Source organism: Dendronephthya gigantea, unplaced genomic scaffold (assembly GCF_004324835.1).
Source record: "Dendronephthya gigantea isolate DGI-Jeju-01 unplaced genomic scaffold, DenGig_1.0 000719F, whole genome shotgun sequence".
NCBI classification, from domain to species: domain Eukaryota; kingdom Metazoa; phylum Cnidaria; class Anthozoa; order Malacalcyonacea; family Nephtheidae; genus Dendronephthya; species Dendronephthya gigantea.
Genome location: NW_021163729.1, coordinates 5581 through 25713, shown reverse-complemented (window position 1 = coordinate 25713; position 20133 = coordinate 5581). Strand labels below are relative to the sequence as shown.

At 37.2% G+C, this 20133-nt stretch overlaps 3 protein-coding genes across 3 annotated transcripts; all 3 read right to left on the bottom strand.

Moving 5' to 3' along the window:
* Positions 1-1650: 1650 nt before the first annotated feature.
* Positions 1651-3629, bottom strand: LOC114544300 (putative ankyrin repeat protein RF_0381; the record flags this gene model as incomplete). The annotated part of the gene is made up of 3 exons (XM_028562969.1): positions 3429-3629; positions 2422-2802; positions 1651-2040 (listed from the first exon to the last, which is right to left on the bottom strand). Coding segments are annotated over exons 1-3 (972 nt in total), but the record flags the coding sequence as incomplete, so codon positions are not given.
* A 161-nt stretch (positions 3630-3790) lies between these two features.
* LOC114544299 (putative ankyrin repeat protein RF_0381) lies at positions 3791-5701 on the bottom strand. Its single transcript, XM_028562968.1, has 3 exons — positions 5512-5701; positions 4920-5005; positions 3791-4603 (listed from the first exon to the last, which is right to left on the bottom strand). The coding sequence occupies exons 1-3, from the start codon at positions 5699-5701 to the stop codon at positions 3791-3793; spliced, it is 1089 nt and encodes a 362-aa protein (XP_028418769.1).
* A 3921-nt stretch (positions 5702-9622) lies between these two features.
* Positions 9623-13554, bottom strand: LOC114544298 (putative ankyrin repeat protein RF_0381). Its single transcript, XM_028562967.1, has 7 exons — positions 13365-13554; positions 12597-12859; positions 11739-12456; positions 10992-11090; positions 10689-10829; positions 10287-10589; positions 9623-9924 (listed from the first exon to the last, which is right to left on the bottom strand). The coding sequence occupies exons 1-7, from the start codon at positions 13552-13554 to the stop codon at positions 9623-9625; spliced, it is 2016 nt and encodes a 671-aa protein (XP_028418768.1).
* Between the last annotated feature and the right edge of the window lie 6579 nt (positions 13555-20133).

Below are 20133 nucleotides of genomic sequence, written 5' to 3'. Positions count from 1 at the left end.
AGGGATTAGGGGACATAAGTGTTCAAATAATTGATGTTACTGATATCAACAAACCTAATGAAAGGGAAAGTTTTTGGATAGAAAAGTTAAGGACTTATTGTCCTATGGGATTAAATGTGAGGGAGGAAACTTAAGGTTAATTTATGTATGCAAATTTGTTGTAACTATATAAGAAGGCTTAGGATTAGTAAGGAAACATTTCTGACGAAGGGGCTGCGCCCCGAAACGTAGTATACATTACAAGATGTATTTGATTTGATTTAGTTTATTAAAAGTTTAATTTTTGAACACTGCGATGTGGTGAATTGAAGCTATATATCTAAATAGTTTTTTCTTTTGGACTGGCTCCTGATGTATATATAATAATATATATATATATATATATATATATATATATATATTATATATATAATATATATATATATATATATATATATATATATATATATATATATTTATATTCAAAATTTAGTTTGTTTGTAATAGACAAGAAGAGTGCTCAATACCAAAAAAAAAGCAGAGCATAAATAATATTTACTAATTCTTTATTTTAATTTAAAGCCGTCGCTACACGGTGTTTCACGCTAAGCTAAAAAAAAGCAAAGCGATCATCAGGCGACTGATGATATATATATATATATATAATATATATATATATATATATATATATTATATATATAATATAATATATATATATATAATATATATAATATATATGTAAGGTGTATTTGTTCTTCTGCACAAGTATGACCAACCGGGCAAGCAGAAAATTCTACTTGACCGCGGTGGGAATTGAACCCGCGACCTTCGCATTTCTAGAACGATGCTCTACCGTCTGAGAAATGCGAAGGTCGCGGGTTCAATTCCCACCGCGGTCAAGTAGAATTTTCTGCTTGCCCGGTTGGTCATACTTGTGCAGAAGAACAAATACACCTTACATAAATAACCACAAGTGAACACATGGCTCAATTGAGAGCAAAAACGTACAAATATATCAACATTTGCAGATGTAACTGCATAACGACATGTTAAAGGACGAAACTCCGCATTGTCAATAACAACTTAAGCAAAATCACAGTCGTTCCCAACTTGGCCTTGCAGCTCAGACGGTAGAGCATCGTTCTAGAATGCGAAGGTCGCGGGTTCGATTCCCACCGCGGTCAAGTAGAATTTTCTGCTTGCCCGGTTGGTCATACTTGTGCAGAAGAACAAATTCACCTTACGTATATATTATATATAATATATAAAATATATATATATATATATATATATATAATAATATATATATAATATATATATAGGGAGGGTTAGTTTTAATAGGATATATCATGCATTCTTTTCAAACATTTTTTGTTTCTCTCTTTTTTATTACCATCTTTCCATGAAGACAGCCTTGTGCAAATAAGTTGTGGAAACGCTGGGTTTGGTGCGAATCTGAATGATTAATCTTAGTTTTGGTCAACTGAACCCGTATATCGCGCGAGTTCCGTAGTCGCGGTTTGGTAGAGAAGTTTATTATGTTACCGATTGGCTACAAAATGTGCGAAACTAAATGCTCGTCACCGAGCTGCGATGTCATTTGTTTGTAAACTCCCCCATAACCTTGGATAGGATATTTGCAAAATTTATTATACAGTCTAACAATATTACCTCTTTTAACTCGTTACAGCTCGTTGTTTTCAACTTCTGAATTTTCTCACGATGTTTTACCGACCTTTTAAAGATAGTTGCAATTTCATCATGACCAAGGTGGATGCTCCATTCAAGAAGATTCATTCTTCGCCCTTCAGCAATTATCGTTTGCTCTCTCAACATCGCGATGTCCTTCTCATAAAGAAGATTGACAAAGGCGACGAAGTTGTTTCTAACAGCCATTTGGAGGATGCCAATGCCAACATCAGCACCCTGTTCAACTAAATACTTCACAGTTACTATATTACCAACACGAACAGCATGGTGCAAGACTGTCCCTCCGTTAGTATCCTTGCAATTTACATCAGCACCATTTTCAACAAGGTATTTTACCATGTGTAGCCAGTCCTTAGTAACAGCACTGTGCAGGACTGTCCATTCTTTATTATTTTTTCCATTTACATCAGCGCCATTTCCCACAAGATATTTCACCATTTCTAGCGTACCTTCAGAAACAGCAGAGTTCAACACTGTCTTCCCGTGAGTATTCTTGGCATTTACATCAGCACCGTTCTCGACAAGATATTTTACCATTTCTAACGAACCTTTTACAACGGCAACGTGCAACACTGTCGTTCCGCTTTTCATTTTTCCATTTACATCAGCGTCATTTCCCACAAGATATTTCACCATTTCTAGCGTACCCTCAGAAACAGCGCAGTGCAGCACTGTCTCCCCGTGAGTACTCTTGGCATTTACATCAAAACTCGTATCAACAAGATATTTCACCATTTCTAGCGAACCTTTTGAAATAGCTCTTTTCAACATTGTCCGTTCGCTATTCTCTTTTGCGTATACATCAGCGCCATTTTCCACAAGATACTTCACCATTTCTAGTGTACCCTCCGAAACAGCAGAGTGCAGCACCGTCTTCCCGTGAGCTCGAGTATTCTTGGCATTTACAGCAGCGCCATTCTCAACAAGATATTTCACCATTTCTAGCGTACCTTCAGAAACAGCAGAGTTCAGCGCTGTCTCCCCGTGAGTATTCTTGGCATTTACATCAGCACCGTTCTCGACAAGATATTCTACCATTTCTAACGAACCTTTTACAACGGCAACGTGCAACACTGTCATTCCGCTTTTCGTTTTTCCATTTACATCAGCGCCATTTCCCACAAGATATTTCACCATTTCTAGCGTACCTTCAGAAACAGCGCAGTGCAGCACTGTCTCCCCGTGAGTATTCTCGGCATTTACATCAAAACTCGTATCAACAAGATATTTCACCATTTCTAGCGAACCTTTTAAAATAGCTCTTTTCAACATTGTCCGTCCGCTTTTCTCTTTTGCATATACATCAGCGCCATTTTCCACAAGATATTTCACCATTTCTAGCGTACCCTCAGAAACAGCAGAGTGCAGCACCGTCTTCCCGTGAGCTCGAGTTTTCTTGGCATTTACATCAGCGCCATTCTCAACAAGATATTTCACCATTTCTAGCGTACCTTCAGAAACAGCATAATATAGCACTGTCTCCCCGCGATTATTCTTGGCATTTACATCAGCGCCATTTCCCATAAGATATTTCACCATTTCTAGCGAACCTTTTAAAATAGCTCTTTTCAACATTGTCCGTCCGCTATTCTCTTTTGCATATACATCAGCGCCATTTTCCACAAGATATTTCACCATTTCTAGCGTACCCTCAGAAACAGCAGAGTGCAGCACCGTCTTCCGTGAGCTCGAGTATTCTTGGCATTTACATCAGCGCCATTCTCAACAAGATATTTCACCATTTCTAGCGTACCTTCAGAAACAGCATAATATAGCACTGTCTCCCCGCGATTATTCTTGGCATTTACATCAGCGCCATTTCCCACAAGATATTTCACCATTTCTAGCGAACCTTTTCTAAAAGCAATGTGCAACACTGTCCTCCGGCAAAAACTCTCGGCATTTACATCGGCGTTCTTCTCAACAAGATATTTCACCATTTCTAGCGAACCTTTTCTAACAGCACTGTGCAACACTGTCCATCTATTTTTCTGTTTTACATTTACATCAGCGCCTTTTCCCACAAGATATTTCACAATTTCGAAGTTACCTTCAGTAACAGCAGAGTGCAGCACTGTCTTCCCGTAAGTATTCTTAACATTTACATCAGCGCCTTTCTGAACGAGATATTTACTATATCTGTCCTGCCTTTAGAAAAAGCAGAGTGCAACACTGTTTCCCCGGTAGTCTTCTTACAATTGCAATCAGCACCCTTCTCAACAGGGCAGTTCACTATTTCTAAAGTATCTTGAGTAACACACAGTGCACAGTGCAGAATTGATCGCATTTCAATTTTGTCATTAACATCAGCACCATGTTCAACAAGACATTCTATTATTTCTAGTGTGCCTTTGAAAATCGCATATCGCAGCACCGTCCATCCCTTACTATCCTCACTATTTACATTAGCGCCCATGTCAACAAGATATTTTACCATTGCTGGCGTACCTTCAGTAACAGCAGAGTGAAGCATTGTCCAATCGTAAGTGGTATCCTTGGCATTCACATCAGCGCCCATTTCTACTAGATATTTTACAATTTCTAGCGTACCTTTAGAAATAGCATTGTAAAGCACCGTCCACCCGCCATTGCTCTTACCATTTACATTAGCACCAATTTCAACAAGATATTTTACCTTTTCTAGCGTACCGTTTGTAACAGCATCATGCAGCACTGTCCACCCATCGGTCTTTTCGCCATTTACATCTGCCCCCAGTTCAACAAGATGTTTCATCATGTCTAATGAACTATAGGCAACAGCATAGTGTAATACTGTCCAGCCGTCTGTAGTATCCTTGCCGTTTACAACAGCGCCATTTTCAACAAGATATTTTACAACTTCTGGAGTAGATTTTGTAACAGCAGCGTGCAGCACTGTCCACCCGTCAGTACCCTGGCCGTTTACATCAGCGCCCTGTTCAACAAGATATTTCACCAATTCTAGCGTACCTTCTGTAACAGCAAGTTGTAGCATTGTCCCCCGTCTGGATTCCTGGCATTCATGTCTGCACCGCATTGTTTAACTAAGTATTTGACAATTTCTATTCCACCAACATAAACAGCATGATGTAAGGCAGTATTTCCCGAATCATCTTTACAATGTATATCAGCCCCACAATCTTCAACGAAATATTTCACAATTTCTAATGACCGAGACTTTATTGCACTCTGAAGAACTTTAGAAAATCTTGAAAATTATGTTCAGGGCCACATTGAACAAAATACTTAACCACATCAAATAAACCATTTCTTATCGCTATCGACAAAACTGTTTCACCATCTTCGTTCTGGGAATAAATGCTTGCTCCATGGTCAACTAAATATTTAATAATAAATTATTTATAGTAAAGTAATTTATTATTTTACTCATTTATTTAGTATCGCCTTTGTCAATAGCGAACGCAATTGCCTAGGCCAATTATTGTGGGACCTTGATGGTTAGGGCCGTGCAGCCAGAAGCTTAATGCGGATTTTCTGGATGAAAATGTCGCACGATGGACTTTTTGCGATCGTTTTTTTTTAAATACAAACAATCAAGCGGAACTATAATCCCATGCATTAACACATTTCAAAAGAAAGCGATTGCAAAAAATAGGTCGCGCGACATTTTGCACTGAATGGTTCGAAAGCCGCCTTTATACCTGTCTGATTTCTTTGCTACGCTGTAGTTTCTACGATATATAAACATGAACGTATGAATATGCAACCCCCCCCGCCCAATTAGGCAGTCCATCTGCAACTCTGAATGTCCTGATCAAAATGTACGAGTTAGTAGAAGATAGGATTTTACTTCTATCATAGGACATTTGTTTTAATTCTCACCGCCATCACATTCTTCGTTTTGAATGTCTTTTTCTTGGAGTTCATCTTCAACTTCTTTCTGTTTATTAACAGATTGGGATTGTTTATTTTCGGACGAAGCGATATTATTGTTTTCCGTAAAGCTTGAAGTTACGTCGCTGTCCTCAGCCTGGGACATCATAACATTATCATCTTCCTTGAGTTCAGTCATTCTTATATTATTTTTTACAATCTTCTTTGGTGCTTATAACAAAGTCATATCATCTTGCCTGACCAACATCTTTGAAATAGCGCGATGGGAACCTGAAAACCAAGTTATTAATTACTGTTAGCTCCAAATGTTTAAAACTGTGGAAAAATCACTATCTGGCGGAAGCACTATCTAATTTTCATCAAATCGGCCTCGGGAGGATAACAGCTATCTTTGGAGCCAATTTTTAGCCGAATCTAGACCATTGCCAGTCACTTTTCTTTGTTTACGTCGGCACGATTGTCTACGGTGAAGACAAAAACAGACGAGATAGTAGCCGAGTAGTCGTTCCAGTTTAACTGTTTAAGTAAAGTTCTAGTGGACTAAATAATTATTCACTAATTTTCGATGGGTTTTGAAGTAGTGCCATGTAATATTTTTGTGTCTCATTTTTGTGTCCCTTGACATTTCATCAATTATGTCGCCATTCCCATGTCTCGTCGCCTTTCTTCACGATAAATACCACTTCTTGACCCCCAGCTGTTTTTTTACACAGCATGGATAAATAACTGATAGTAGAATAGCAGCTATCCAAAATTTAAAAGAATTTGCCCCACTTGGAAATAAAAAACTACCCCTCGTTTATCGTGTGTGAAATTTAAGTGCAAAATATTCAAAATAATTTAAAAGTCTAGCGCACACTCCACGACAATTGCTCGTGGGCAACATTGCAGGGTACATTTTTCACAAATACATGCTGGGGATCAAGAAGTGGGAATTATCGTGCAGAAAGGCGGTGAACGTTGCAATGGCGACATAATTGATGAAAGGGACACAAAAATGAAAAAATATTACATGGCACTACTTTAAAACCCATCAAAAATTTTGTTGAATAATTCTTTAGTCCACTAGAATCGTGCTAAAGTACAGTATTTGGATGGTGCTTGCGACGGACGGCGAAAAACCGCGATCAAATATGCAAAATATGGCTGAAATCGTGTTCTGGCGGGGGGTAAATGAAATGAAATATGTCGTATCGCAAACAAAACATTGTTATTTCCTAGGAAATTTATAATGAATATATTAAAATAAGAATGTTTTTTCATCATATGGCAAAAATTTTTAGAAAACAGGGAAAATTAGACTTTGCCAGGTGAATCTGTAATTTTATGCATAATTAGCAGTTGACCAGGAATGGTAAACATTCTTTTTCTTGTAAAATATGAAACTTAGGCTAATTTCACCCTGCAGTGACCACCCCTAAAAGCAACCATTCTGAACCATATAAACATTCAGAAAGGCTGTAGCTTTAATAATTAAGGATTTACAGTTATGTTGACTATGCCGTTTCTGGGTGTGGTCATTTTCAGGACTTTCGTCCCGGATTGAGATTTTGGCACATATGCCATGTTGACCGCCATGCCGTCATTTTAGCCTAAAAAAGTATGTCGAAAGGGGGATACCATACGGACAGGGACTTAGACTTAAACGAATTTGTAGTTCGGAGGAAATTTTGGAGGGTAGACTGGATGATCTAAGAGGTTTCTTGATGGAGCGAGGCTATGATCGGGGTTTTATTGAGAAACAATTTAATAGGGTTAGGAATTATGATCATCAGATTGTGTCTGATCAGTGTAAGGGTCAAGACAATAGGGTTTGTTTGGTACTGGATTTTCATCCGGCACTTAATTGTTTAAAGGGTACCTTGCAGGAAATGCAGGGTATAGTTAAGATGTCATCGGATTTTTTAAGGTTTTACCTGAAAAACCACTGTTAAGTTTTCGTAGACCGAGGAACCTTAAAGATCATCTGGTCAGGTCTAAGTTACGTAGTATTGAAACTTCGGATAGAGGCATGTCTAAGTGTGGTAAGAAGCGCTGTCAAGTGTGTAATTATATTATTTTGGGGTCTAAATTTAGTAGCTTTTCAACGGGTAAAGTTTATCACATAAATCATGCCTTTGATTGTGATTCAGAAGGGGTGATTTATTTCATAACTTGTAAGACATGCCATCTACAGTAGTACGTCGGGAACGCAGTTACGGCACTTAGGTTGAGATTTAATAATCAAAAAGCTCATTGTTACGTTTTGGTAGGGGTCAGAGAGGTATTTGTGGTCAGGGTTTATATGCGCATTTTTTTGAACAAGGACATAAGGGATTAGGGGACATAAGTGTTCAAATAATTGATGTTACTGATATCAACAAACCTAATGAAAGGGAAAGTTTTTGGATAGAAAAGTTAAGGACTTATTGTCCTATGGGATTAAATGTGAGGGAGGAAACTTAAGGTTAATTTATGTATGCAAATTTGTTGTAACTATATAAGAAGGCTTAGGATTAGTAAGGAAACATTTCTGACGAAGGGGCTGCGCCCCGAAACGTAGTATACATTACAAGATGTATTTGATTTGATTTAGTTTATTAAAAGTTTAATTTTTGAACACTGCGATGTGGTGAATTGAAGCTATATATCTAAATAGTTTTTTCTTTTGGACTGGCTCCTGATGTATATATATATATATAATATATATATATATATATATATATATATATATATATAATATATATATATATATATATATATATATATATTTATATTCAAATTTAGTTTGTTTGTAATAGACAAGAAGAGTGCTCAATACCAAAAAAAAAGCAGAGCATAAATAATATTTACTAATTCTTTATTTTAATTTAAAGCCGTCGCTACACGGTGTTTCACGCTAAGCTAAAAAAAAGCAAAGCGATCATCAGGCGACTGATGATATATATATATATATATATATATAATATATATATATATATATATATATAATATATATAATATATATATATATATATATATATATATATATATATATATATATGTAAGGTGTATTTGTTCTTCTGCACAAGTATGACCAACCGGGCAAGCAGAAAATTCTACTTGACCGCGGTGGGAATCGAACCCGCGACCTTCGCATTTCTAGAACGATGCTCTACCGTCTGAGCTACAAGGAATGCGAAGGTCGCGGGTTCGATTCCCACCGCGGTCAAGTAGAATTTTCTGCTTGCCCGGTTGGTCATACTTGTGCAGAAGAACAAATACACCTTACATAAATCCACAAGTGAACACATGGCTCAATTGAGAGCAAAAACGTACAAATATATCAACATTTGCAGATGTAACTGCATAACGACATGTTAAAGGACGAAACTCCGCATTGTCAATAACAACTTAAGCAAAATCACAGTCGTTCCCAACTTGGCCTTGCAGCTCAGACGGTAGAGCATCGTTCTAGAAATGCGAAGGTCGCGGGTTCGATTCCCACCGCGGTCAAGTAGAATTTTCTGCTTGCCCGGTTGGTCATACTTGTGCAGAAGAACAAATTCACCTTACGTATATATATATATATATAAATATATATATATAATATATATATATTATAATATATATATATATATATATATATATATATATATATATATATAGGGAGGGTTAGTTTTAATAGGATATATCATGCATTCTTTTCAAACATTTTTTGTTTCTCTCTTTTTTATTACCATCTTTCCATGAAGACAGCCTTGTGCAAATAAGTTGTGGAAACGCTGGGTTTGGTGCGAATCTGAATGATTAATCTTAGTTTTGGTCAACTGAACCCGTATATCGCGCGAGTTCCGTAGTCGCGGTTTGGTAGAGAAGTTTATTATGTTACCGATTGGCTACAAAATGTGCGAAACTAAATGCTCGTCACCGAGCTGCGATGTCATTTGTTTGTAAACTCCCCCATAACCTTGGATAGGATATTTTGCAAAATTTATTATACAGTCTAACAATATTACCTCTTTTAACTCGTTACAGCTCGTTGTTTTCAACTTCTGAATTTTCTCACGATGTTTTACCGACCTTTTAAAGATAGTTGCAATTTCATCATGACCAAGGTGGATGCTCCATTCAAGAAGATTCATTCTTCGCCCTTCAGCAGCATTATCGTTTGCTCTCTCAACATCGCGATGTCCTTCTCATAAAGAAGATTGACAAAGGCGACGAAGTTGTTTCTAACAGCCATTTGGAGGATGCCAATGCCAACATCAGCACCCTGTTCAACTAAATACTTCACAGTTACTATATTACCAACACGAACAGCATGGTGCAAGACTGTCCCTCCGTTAGTATCCTTGCAATTTACATCAGCACCATTTTCAACAAGGTATTTTACCATGTGTAGCCAGTCCTTAGTAACAGCACTGTGCAGGACTGTCCATTCTTTATTATTTTTCCATTTACATCAGCGCCATTTCCCACAAGATATTTCACCATTTCTAGCGTACCTTCAGAAACAGCAGAGTTCAACACTGTCTTCCCGTGAGTATTCTTGGCATTTACATCAGCACCGTTCTCGACAAGATATTTTACCATTTCTAACGAACCTTTTACAACGGCAACGTGCAACACTGTCGTTCCGCTTTTCATTTTTCCATTTACATCAGCGTCATTTCCCACAAGATATTTCACCATTTCTAGCGTACCCTCAGAAACAGCGCAGTGCAGCACTGTCTCCCCGTGAGTACTCTTGGCATTTACATCAAAACTCGTATCAACAAGATATTTCACCATTTCTAGCGAACCTTTTGAAATAGCTCTTTTCAACATTGTCCGTTCGCTATTCTCTTTTGCGTATACATCAGCGCCATTTTCCACAAGATACTTCACCATTTCTAGTGTACCCTCCGAAACAGCAGAGTGCAGCACCGTCTTCCCGTGAGCTCGAGTATTCTTGGCATTTACAGCAGCGCCATTCTCAACAAGATATTTCACCATTTCTAGCGTACCTTCAGAAACAGCAGAGTTCAGCGCTGTCTCCCCGTGAGTATTCTTGGCATTTACATCAGCACCGTTCTCGACAAGATATTCTACCATTTCTAACGAACCTTTTACAACGGCAACGTGCAACACTGTCATTCCGCTTTTCGTTTTTCCATTTACATCAGCGCCATTTCCCACAAGATATTTCACCATTTCTAGCGTACCTTCAGAAACAGCGCAGTGCAGCACTGTCTCCCCGTGAGTATTCTCGGCATTTACATCAAAACTCGTATCAACAAGATATTTCACCATTTCTAGCGAACCTTTTAAAATAGCTCTTTTCAACATTGTCCGTCCGCTTTTCTCTTTTGCATATACATCAGCGCCATTTTCCACAAGATATTTCACCATTTCTAGCGTACCCTCAGAAACAGCAGAGTGCAGCACCGTCTTCCCGTGAGCTCGAGTTTTCTTGGCATTTACATCAGCGCCATTCTCAACAGGATATTTCACCATTTCTAGCGTACCTTCAGAAACAGCATAATATAGCACTGTCTCCCCGCGATTATTCTTGGCATTTACATCAGCGCCATTTCCCATAAGATATTTCTCCATTTCTAGCGAACCTTTTAAAATAGCTCTTTTCAACATTGTCCGTCCGCTATTCTCTTTTGCATATACATCAGCGCCATTTTCCACAAGATATTTCACCATTTCTAGCGTACCCTCAGAAACAGCAGAGTGCAGCACCGTCTTCCCGTGAGCTCGAGTATTCTTGGCATTTACATCAGCGCCATTCTCAACAAGATATTTCACCATTTCTAGCGTACCTTCAGAAACAGCATAATATAGCACTGTCTCCCCGCGATTATTCTTGGCATTTACATCAGCGCCATTTCCCACAAGATATTTCACCATTTCTAGCGAACCTTTTCTAAAAGCAATGTGCAACACTGTCCTCCGGCAAAAACTCTCGGCATTTACATCGGCGTTCTTCTCAACAAGATATTTCACCATTTCTAGCGAACCTTTTCTAACAGCACTGTGCAACACTGTCCATCTATTTTTCCGTTTTACATTTACATCAGCGCCTTTTCCCACAAGATATTTCACAATTTCGAAGTTACCTTCAGTAACAGCAGAGTGCAGCACTGTCTTCCCGTAAGTATTCTTAACATTTACATCAGCGCCTTTCTGAACGAGATATTTTACTATATCTGTCCTGCCTTTAGAAAAAGCAGAGTGCAACACTGTTTCCCCGGTAGTCTTCTTACAATTGCAATCAGCACCCTTCTCAACAGGGCAGTTCACTATTTCTAAAGTATCTTGAGTAACACACAGTGCACAGTGCAGAATTGATCGCATTTCAATTTTGTCATTAACATCAGCACCATGTTCAACAAGACATTCTATTATTTCTAGTGTGCCTTTGAAAATCGCATATCGCAGCACCGTCCATCCCTTACTATCCTCACTATTTACATTAGCGCCCATGTCAACAAGATATTTTACCATTGCTGGCGTACCTTCAGTAACAGCAGAGTGAAGCATTGTCCAATCGTAAGTGGTATCCTTGGCATTCACATCAGCGCCCATTTCTACTAGATATTTTACAATTTCTAGCGTACCTTTAGAAATAGCATTGTAAAGCACCGTCCACCCGCCATTGCTCTTACCATTTACATTAGCACCAATTTCAACAAGATATTTTACCTTTTCTAGCGTACCGTTTGTAACAGCATCATGCAGCACTGTCCACCCATCGGTCTTTTCGCCATTTACATCTGCCCCCAGTTCAACAAGATGTTTCATCATGTCTAATGAACTATAGGCAACAGCATAGTGTAATACTGTCCAGCCGTCTGTAGTATCCTTGCCGTTTACAACAGCGCCATTTTCAACAAGATATTTTACAACTTCTGGAGTAGATTTTGTAACAGCAGCGTGCAGCACTGTCCACCCGTCAGTACCCTGGCCGTTTACATCAGCGCCCTGTTCAACAAGATATTTCACCAATTCTAGCGTACCTTCTGTAACAGCAAGTTGTAGCATTGTCCCCCGTCTGGATTCCTGGCATTCATGTCTGCACCGCATTGTTTAACTAAGTATTTGACAATTTCTATTCCACCAACATAAACAGCATGATGTAAGGCAGTATTTCCCGAATCATCTTTACAATGTATATCAGCCCCACAATCTTCAACGAAATATTTCACAATTTCTAATGACCGAGACTTTATTGCACTCTGAAGAACTTTAGAATAATCTTGAAAATTATGTTCAGGGCCACATTGAACAAAATACTTAACCACATCAAATAAACCATTTCTTATCGCTATCGACAAAACTGTTTCACCATCTTCGTTCTGGGAATAAATGCTTGCTCCATGGTCAACTAAATATTTAATAATAAATTATTTATAGTAAAGTAATTTATTATTTTACTCATTTATTTAGTATCGCCTTTGTCAATAGCGAACGCAATTGCCTAGGCCAATTATTGTGGGACCTTGATGGTTAGGGCCGTGCAGCCAGAAGCTTAATGCGGATTTTCTGGATGAAAATGTCGCACGATGGACTTTTTGCGATCGTTTTTTTTTTTAAATACAAACAATCAAGCGGAACTATAATCCCATGCATTAACACATTTCAAAAGAAAGCGATTGCAAAAAATAGGTCGCGCGACATTTTGCACTGAATGGTTCGAAAGCCGCCTTTATACCTGTCTGATTTCTTTGCTACGCTGTAGTTTCTACGATATATAACATGAACGTATGAATATGCAACCCCCCCCCAATTAGGCAGTCCATCTGCAACTCTGAATGTCCTGATCAAAATGTACGAGTTAGTAGAAGATAGGATTTTTACTTCTATCATAGGACATTTGTTTTAATTCTCACCGCCATCACATTCTTCGTTTTGAATGTCTTTTTCTTGGAGTTCATCTTCAACTTCTTTCTGTTTATTAACAGATTGGGATTGTTTATTTTCGGACGAAGCGATATTATTGTTTTCCGTAAAGCTTGAAGTTACGTCGCTGTCCTCAGCCTGGGACATCATAACATTATCATCTTCCTTGAGTTCAGTCATTCTTATATTATTTTTTACAATCTTCTTTGGTGCTTATAACAAAGTCATATCATCTTGCCTGACCAACATCTTTGAAATAGCGCGATGGGAACCTGAAAACCAAGTTATTAATTACTGTTAGCTCCAAATGTTTAAAACTGTGGAAAAATCACTATCTGGCGGAAGCACTATCTAATTTTCATCAAATCGGCCTCGGGAGGATAACAGCTATCTTTGGAGCCAATTTTTAGCCGAATCTAGACCATTGCCAGTCACTTTTCTTTGTTTACGTCGGCACGATTGTCTACGGTGAAGACAAAAACAGACGAGATAGTAGCCGAGTAGTCGTTCCAGTTTAACTGTTTAAGTAAAGTTCTAGTGGACTAAATAATTATTCACTAATTTTCGATGGGTTTTGAAGTAGTGCCATGTAATATTTTTGTGTCTCATTTTTGTGTCCCTTGACATTTCATCAATTATGTCGCAATTCCCATGTCTCGTCGCCTTTCTTCACGATAAATACCACTTCTTGACCCCCAGCTGTTTTTTTACACAGCATGGATAAATAACTGATAGTAGAATAGCAGCTATCCAAAATTTAAAAGAATTTGCCCCACTTGGAAATAAAAAACTACCCCTCGTTTATCGTGTGTGAAATTTAAGTGCAAAATATTCAAAATAATTTAAAAGTCTAGCGCACACTCCACGACAATTGCTCGTGGGCAACATTGCAGGGTACATTTTTCACAAATACATGCTGGGGATCAAGAAGTGGGAATTATCGTGCAGAAAGGCGGTGAACGTTGCAATGGCGACATAATTGATGAAAGGGACACAAAAATGAAAAAATATTACATGGCACTACTTTAAAACCCATCAAAAATTTTGTTGAATAATTCTTTAGTCCACTAGAATCGTGCTAAAGTACAGTATTTGGATGGTGCTTGCGACGGACGGCGAAAAACCGCGATCAAATATGCAAAATATGGCTGAAATCGTGTTCTGGCGGGGGGTAAATGAAATGAAATATGTCGTATCGCAAACAAAACATTGTTATTTCCTAGGAAATTTATAATGAATATATTAAAATAAGAATGTTTTTTCATCATATGGCAAAAATTTTTAGAAAACAGGGAAAATTAGACTTTGCCAGGTGAATCTGTAATTTTATGCATAATTAGCAGTTGACCAGGAATGGTAAACATTCTTTTTCTTGTAAAATATGAAACTTAGGCTAATTTCACCCTGCAGTGACCACCCCTAAAAGCAACCATTCTGAACCATATAAACAATTCAGAAAGGCTGTAGCTTTAATAATTAAGGATTTACAGTTATGTTGACTATGCCGTTTCTGGGTGTGGTCATTTTCAGGACTTTCGTCCCGGATTGAGATTTTGGCACATATGCCATGTTGACCGCCATGCCGTCATTTTAGCCTAAAAAAGTTGAGATAATATGTACTAAATGAAATGCATACAAACTCTTTTACAGGTCCTAGACTACTTTACAAAATTCTAAGCAACACAACAGCTATGGGGTTTAGACCAATCACCACAGAAAGAGTCAACTGTACGATCAGAGTGTATATTCTTTATATATTCATGTTCATAAACCGTAACTGAAACAATCGTCTTTAAAAGGGAATCAGTCGGGGATACAAGACGAATGTATGAATACGCACCCTCGATTTTGCCACCTTGTTATTAACTATTCTAAGGCTATTCTAGTTATAGTTTGGGTCTCTACGATTAATTAACACTGCTGCACACAATATTTCTCGCACAAATATGATGTAATCACACAAGTAATCGCATGATTATTAGTTGCGTTTCAGTTCTGTCGTACTGTACAAATTACTGACTAAGCAGGGTCGTTATTCACTAACTTTCTACCTGATGTCTAACGATGATGACACGCATCCGAAATAAAACATATATAATTTTGATAAAAAATCTTTCCAGACCTAAATCTTCGACCACGAAATCAAATATCGTCAAAAATATATTAGTTATCCAATAATATTATTCAACCATGCACTCACTTTTTTTGTATGAACTTGTATCATAGTTAATATGGTTGTAAGCTGTATGTTCTGTCCATGAAGTAATCCGCCGGAGGTAGGATTGCCCCGAATATCAAACGAAACTAGTTCTTACTTCTCGGTTGTATATCGGGTATCGACGATCGACAAACAAACGAACGAAAAATGTTTTACATGCAATAGACCCTCCATGCAGCCATATAGCCAATACTCGCCGATATTGCTCAATCTTTATATGATATCTGTAGTCATGCGCTTCTTAATTCACCATGCTGTTTGCTAACTTGCTACCCTGAATCCTTAATTATTAAGGATGATGTGAAGTCTGCTCTGCGAATATTTTCTGGTCAAAACAAATTAAGTAACATTTTAAAAGTTGTCCTCAACGGAAAATTATTTAAAATGAAATCAAATAAGACAAAGCTTCTTTTAGTATCCAACTGTCATGACGCGAGCTCTGAAATATTGGCAAGTTTTTTAAAACGAAAATATGTCTAAAACAGACTTTACAAAATTCTAAGCAACACAACAGCTAAGGGGTTTAGACCAGTCACCATAGAAAGTGTCAACTGTACGATCAGAGTGTATATTATTTATATATCATGTTCATAAACCGGTACCTGAAACAATCGTCTTTAAAAGGGAATCAGTCGGGGGTACAAGACGGATGTATGAATACGCACCCTCGATTTTGCCATCTTGTTATTCTGTACAAAATTCTAAGCAACACAACAGCAAAGGGGTTTAGACCAGTCTCCATAGAAAGTTTCAACTGTACGATCAGAGTGTATATTATTTATATATTCATGTTCATAAACCGGTACCTGAAACAATCGTCTTTAAAAGGGAATCAGTCGGGGGTACAAGACGGATGTATGCATGAATACGCACCCTCGATTTTGCCGTCTTGTTATTCTGTAAAAAATTCTATGCAACACAATAGCTAAGGGGTTTAGACCAGTCTCCATAGAAAGTTTCAACTGTACGATCAGAGTGTATGTTATTTATATATTCATGTTCATAAACCGGTACCTGAAACAATCGTCTTTAAAAGGGAATCAGTCGGCGGTACAAGACGGATGTATGAATACGCACCCTCGATTTTGCCATCTTGTTATTGACTACTCTAGGGCTATTCTAGGTATAGTTTGGGTCTCTACGGTATATTAACACTGCTACACACAATATGCCTCGCACAAATATGATACTCGATAATCCTGTGATTATTAGTTGCGTCTCAGTTCTGTGGTAGCTATTGAACAAATTACTGACTAAGCGGGGTTTTTCATCAACTTCCTACCTTAAATAGTTGATATCCAACGATGACGACACGGCATCCAAAATAAAACAAATACAATTTGGATGAAAAACCTTTGTAGTCTTCTTTCCGGACCTAATCTTCGATCACGAAATCAAATATCGTCAATAATATTATTAGTTATCCAATAATATTAGTTATAGCCATCCAATCAATTTGTTGTATGAACTTGTATCATAGTTAATATGGTTGTATGCTGTATGTTCTGTCGATGAAGTAATCCCGCCGGAAGTAAGATTGCCCCGAATATCAAACGAAACTAGTTTTCAGGCTTTAGTAGAGTAAAAACTGTCAAAAATACAATAAAGACTTTTGAATTGAATTGATACTTGAATTGAATAATTAGCACGGCCGTATTTTGTGCATTTTAAAACATTTTACAACTAAACTTTGCCATTTTACTAATTCTAGTATGAATTTACTAGCTGTCGTGATTTATTTATGTCTTCTTGCCTGGATACAAAGTTAGACTAACATGCAAATTGTGCCATTCTGGTAATATTTCGTTATAGATAGAAGTCTTTATTTGTCGGCAATGACAATTTATATACTCAAAACATACAAACGAGTTTACAAATTTTATGTGCAATAAAATAACCGCTATTTACAATATATAGATATATATATACATATGTACATATACATACATAGAACTAATTATTATAAATAATTGAAAGTATAGAATATCAAATATATAGTTAAAAAGGCATCTATTTATAAACGAACATTTAAATCGTTCAGTTCTCACAATGGGCAATTCGAATTCGTGCCCTCTCTGTCTCAACTGTCTATATTTAGGTTATTAGCTAACAATTCATGCAAAGCATTGTTCTTATTACTCATTATGTTGTTCCATAATTCTAAGTCTTTTCTAGAGATGATTTCCGCAAATGTGGAATTAAACTATAGTTTCATATGGTCTTCAGAGTCTGTGAGAGCAAAGAAAAATAGTAGAAATCTGGAACAATCGATGGATTGGGTTCTAGAGATATAAAGTGGTTTAGCCTCTTTCAAAGGCGTTTAACTTAAACGGTGGTGAAACCGAAGTTTAAAAATACCTTCATACATCTTGTGCACGACTGAATAATAATGAAAACTTTATTAATAAATTTTTAGGGTATATACAATTGTAAATCTCACTTATATAAGGTAATTTACAATCGGCTACTTGAATCAATCAATGACTACAATTTTACAATTAACTACAATACATCATCTATAAAAACGTTATAAAATATAGGTCAAAATGTTAAAAGTTCAGGATTGGACCAATCTTTATTCCGGCAACAAAATATGTAATAGGTTGTTCGAATTGCAATCGTCGTCATTCGTTTAATAAGGTATTCATGGTGGTTCCTTTCAAAGCCAATATCTTTAAGCATTTCTAAGAATGTCGAACATTCTTTTGAAAAGACACCAAGAGAGCTAATGATAGATTAATAAATTTTACTGCTTGGTAATGTTTGCGTTGTTCTCTAATTAATTCTAAGTATTTGCATTTTTTGCGCTTAACATTATTTCAAGATTTGATTCAAAACCAACAGTTAGTTCAACAATATAGAGACATTCTTTAGAGGTTAATAGAAGCAAGTCAGGACGGTGGGAGTTTCCAGTGATGATTGATGGGCTCTTGTAATTTGGTAGATCGCAAAGAGAGTCGCGCCGTTGATGGTTTGTAAGTTGGCTGCGAGGAGGTTTAAGATGGAGTCATGTCTCCACGTGAACCGTTCGAGATACGATTTACAACCCGCCACTACATGTAGTAGTGTTTCTGGAGATAAACAGTTTGAACAATCTGAAGTTGCCGATAATCCCCATCTTGCAAGATTCTGACGTGTAGGAAGTGAATTGTTGATATACCGTATGGTAAAATTGAATATATTTCTAGGTAAATTTGTTTGAGATGCACACCACATTCTTGTCAGCTCTGAGTGACAAAATTTCGATACATTTCTGAAAAAGGAGCCTTGACAGGTCAATTGCTTGCGAAGTTTATCCTCTTGTCTCGAACGAAATTCCTTAATTATTTGTTTTGTAGAGGTGTATACATCATATTGTATATTTTTGCTGTTGCTAGTTGACTTCCAAAGTTTACTGATAACAGTGTTCGGTGAGGTTTTAAGAGCATTACGTCGAACGGTTTGGCATTGGGTAAATTTAATGGATGGAGGCGAAATACTGAGACCAAATTTGTTTCGGGTAAGGAATACTGTGCTTAGCGTTCCAGATATGGGTAATTCAAGCCATGTACGAATATAATTGTTAATTTTGGAATCGATATTTTCAATCACCCACGTTTTTGACAGATCTGTGACAGTAAAATGCCAAGATAATTTTGATAAAACATAACGGCTATAAAGCAGTAATTTATTTCTTGGATGAAGTGGTTTGGAATCAATAACAGACATTAAGTCTTCAACAAGGGAAATCAATTCAGACTTGTGTTGTTCATCTGACATGTTGAAATTGAAGTATCTTCCTAAGTATTGAAAGCTTGCGCCCACTTTTGTCGCTGGAATTAGCTTATTATTAATGAACAATTTTGGTAAATATTGAATTGATTTTGTCATAGACTTTTTGATGCCAAAAGTACTACATTTATCAACTCGTATAACCATGTCCGACCACAGGCACCAAATAGAAAACCGGTTGAGAAGATGTTGATTTTCTGATTCATTGGAAGTTATTACAGCAGCATCATCCGCAAATTGAAACCAGTGTATAGGATTAAGGAGCTGGAAGGAGAAGCCAAATTGACGATATTTTTCAGCGTTTATGTGTTGAATGAAGGTATTAAAACACATGTTAAATAAAAGTGGGCTCAGACAGTCGCCTTGTAACACGCCACGGCCAACTGATATAAATGGAGTTTGATATTCTTGTGTAATTACAGAGGTTTTAAAATTTGTATATAAGCTGGTAATAATGAGTTTAATGTGCTGTGGGATATGATGATAATCAAGTATAGATGTGATTAGATTGTGATGCACTTCACCAAAAGCATTCTTTAAGTCAAGTAGGGTGACGATGACGGAGCGTTGTTTTATCCTTGCTGTGTTGATAATATTAGCCATTTGCGCAGTGTGTTCTAGATTTCCAGACAAGTTAGGTGTAAATCCTTTTTGTATGTTATGTTCTATAAAGTTGTTAGCGGTTAAGAACGAATAAATGGCGTTACGTAAACAAGAAGTAAATACTTTCAACGGTATGCTCTGCAATGTGATAGGTCTGAAGTTTGATG

Coding starts and splice junctions, on each gene's coding strand:
- LOC114544298 (XM_028562967.1), bottom strand. CDS start 13,554: ATGACTGAACTCAAGGAAGATGATAATGTTATGATGTCCCAGGCTGAG. Junction 11,091..11,738: donor GAAGGGTGCTGATTGCAATT/GTAAGAAGACTA, acceptor CTATTTTAAAAG/GTTCGCTAGAAATGGAGAAA. Junction 9,925..10,286: donor GAAAAGAGCTATTTCAAAAG/GTTCGCTAGAAA, acceptor AAAATAATAAAG/AATGGACAGTCCTGCACAGT.
- LOC114544299 (XM_028562968.1), bottom strand. CDS start 5,701: ATGACTGAACTCAAGGAAGATGATAATGTTATGATGTCCCAGGCTGAG. Junction 5,006..5,511: donor AAACGAAGAATGTGATGGCG/GTGAGAATTAAA, acceptor TTAAATATTTAG/TTGACCATGGAGCAAGCATT. Junction 4,604..4,919: donor GAAATGGTTTATTTGATGTG/GTTAAGTATTTT, acceptor CTTGTTGAACAG/GGCGCTGATGTAAACGGCCA.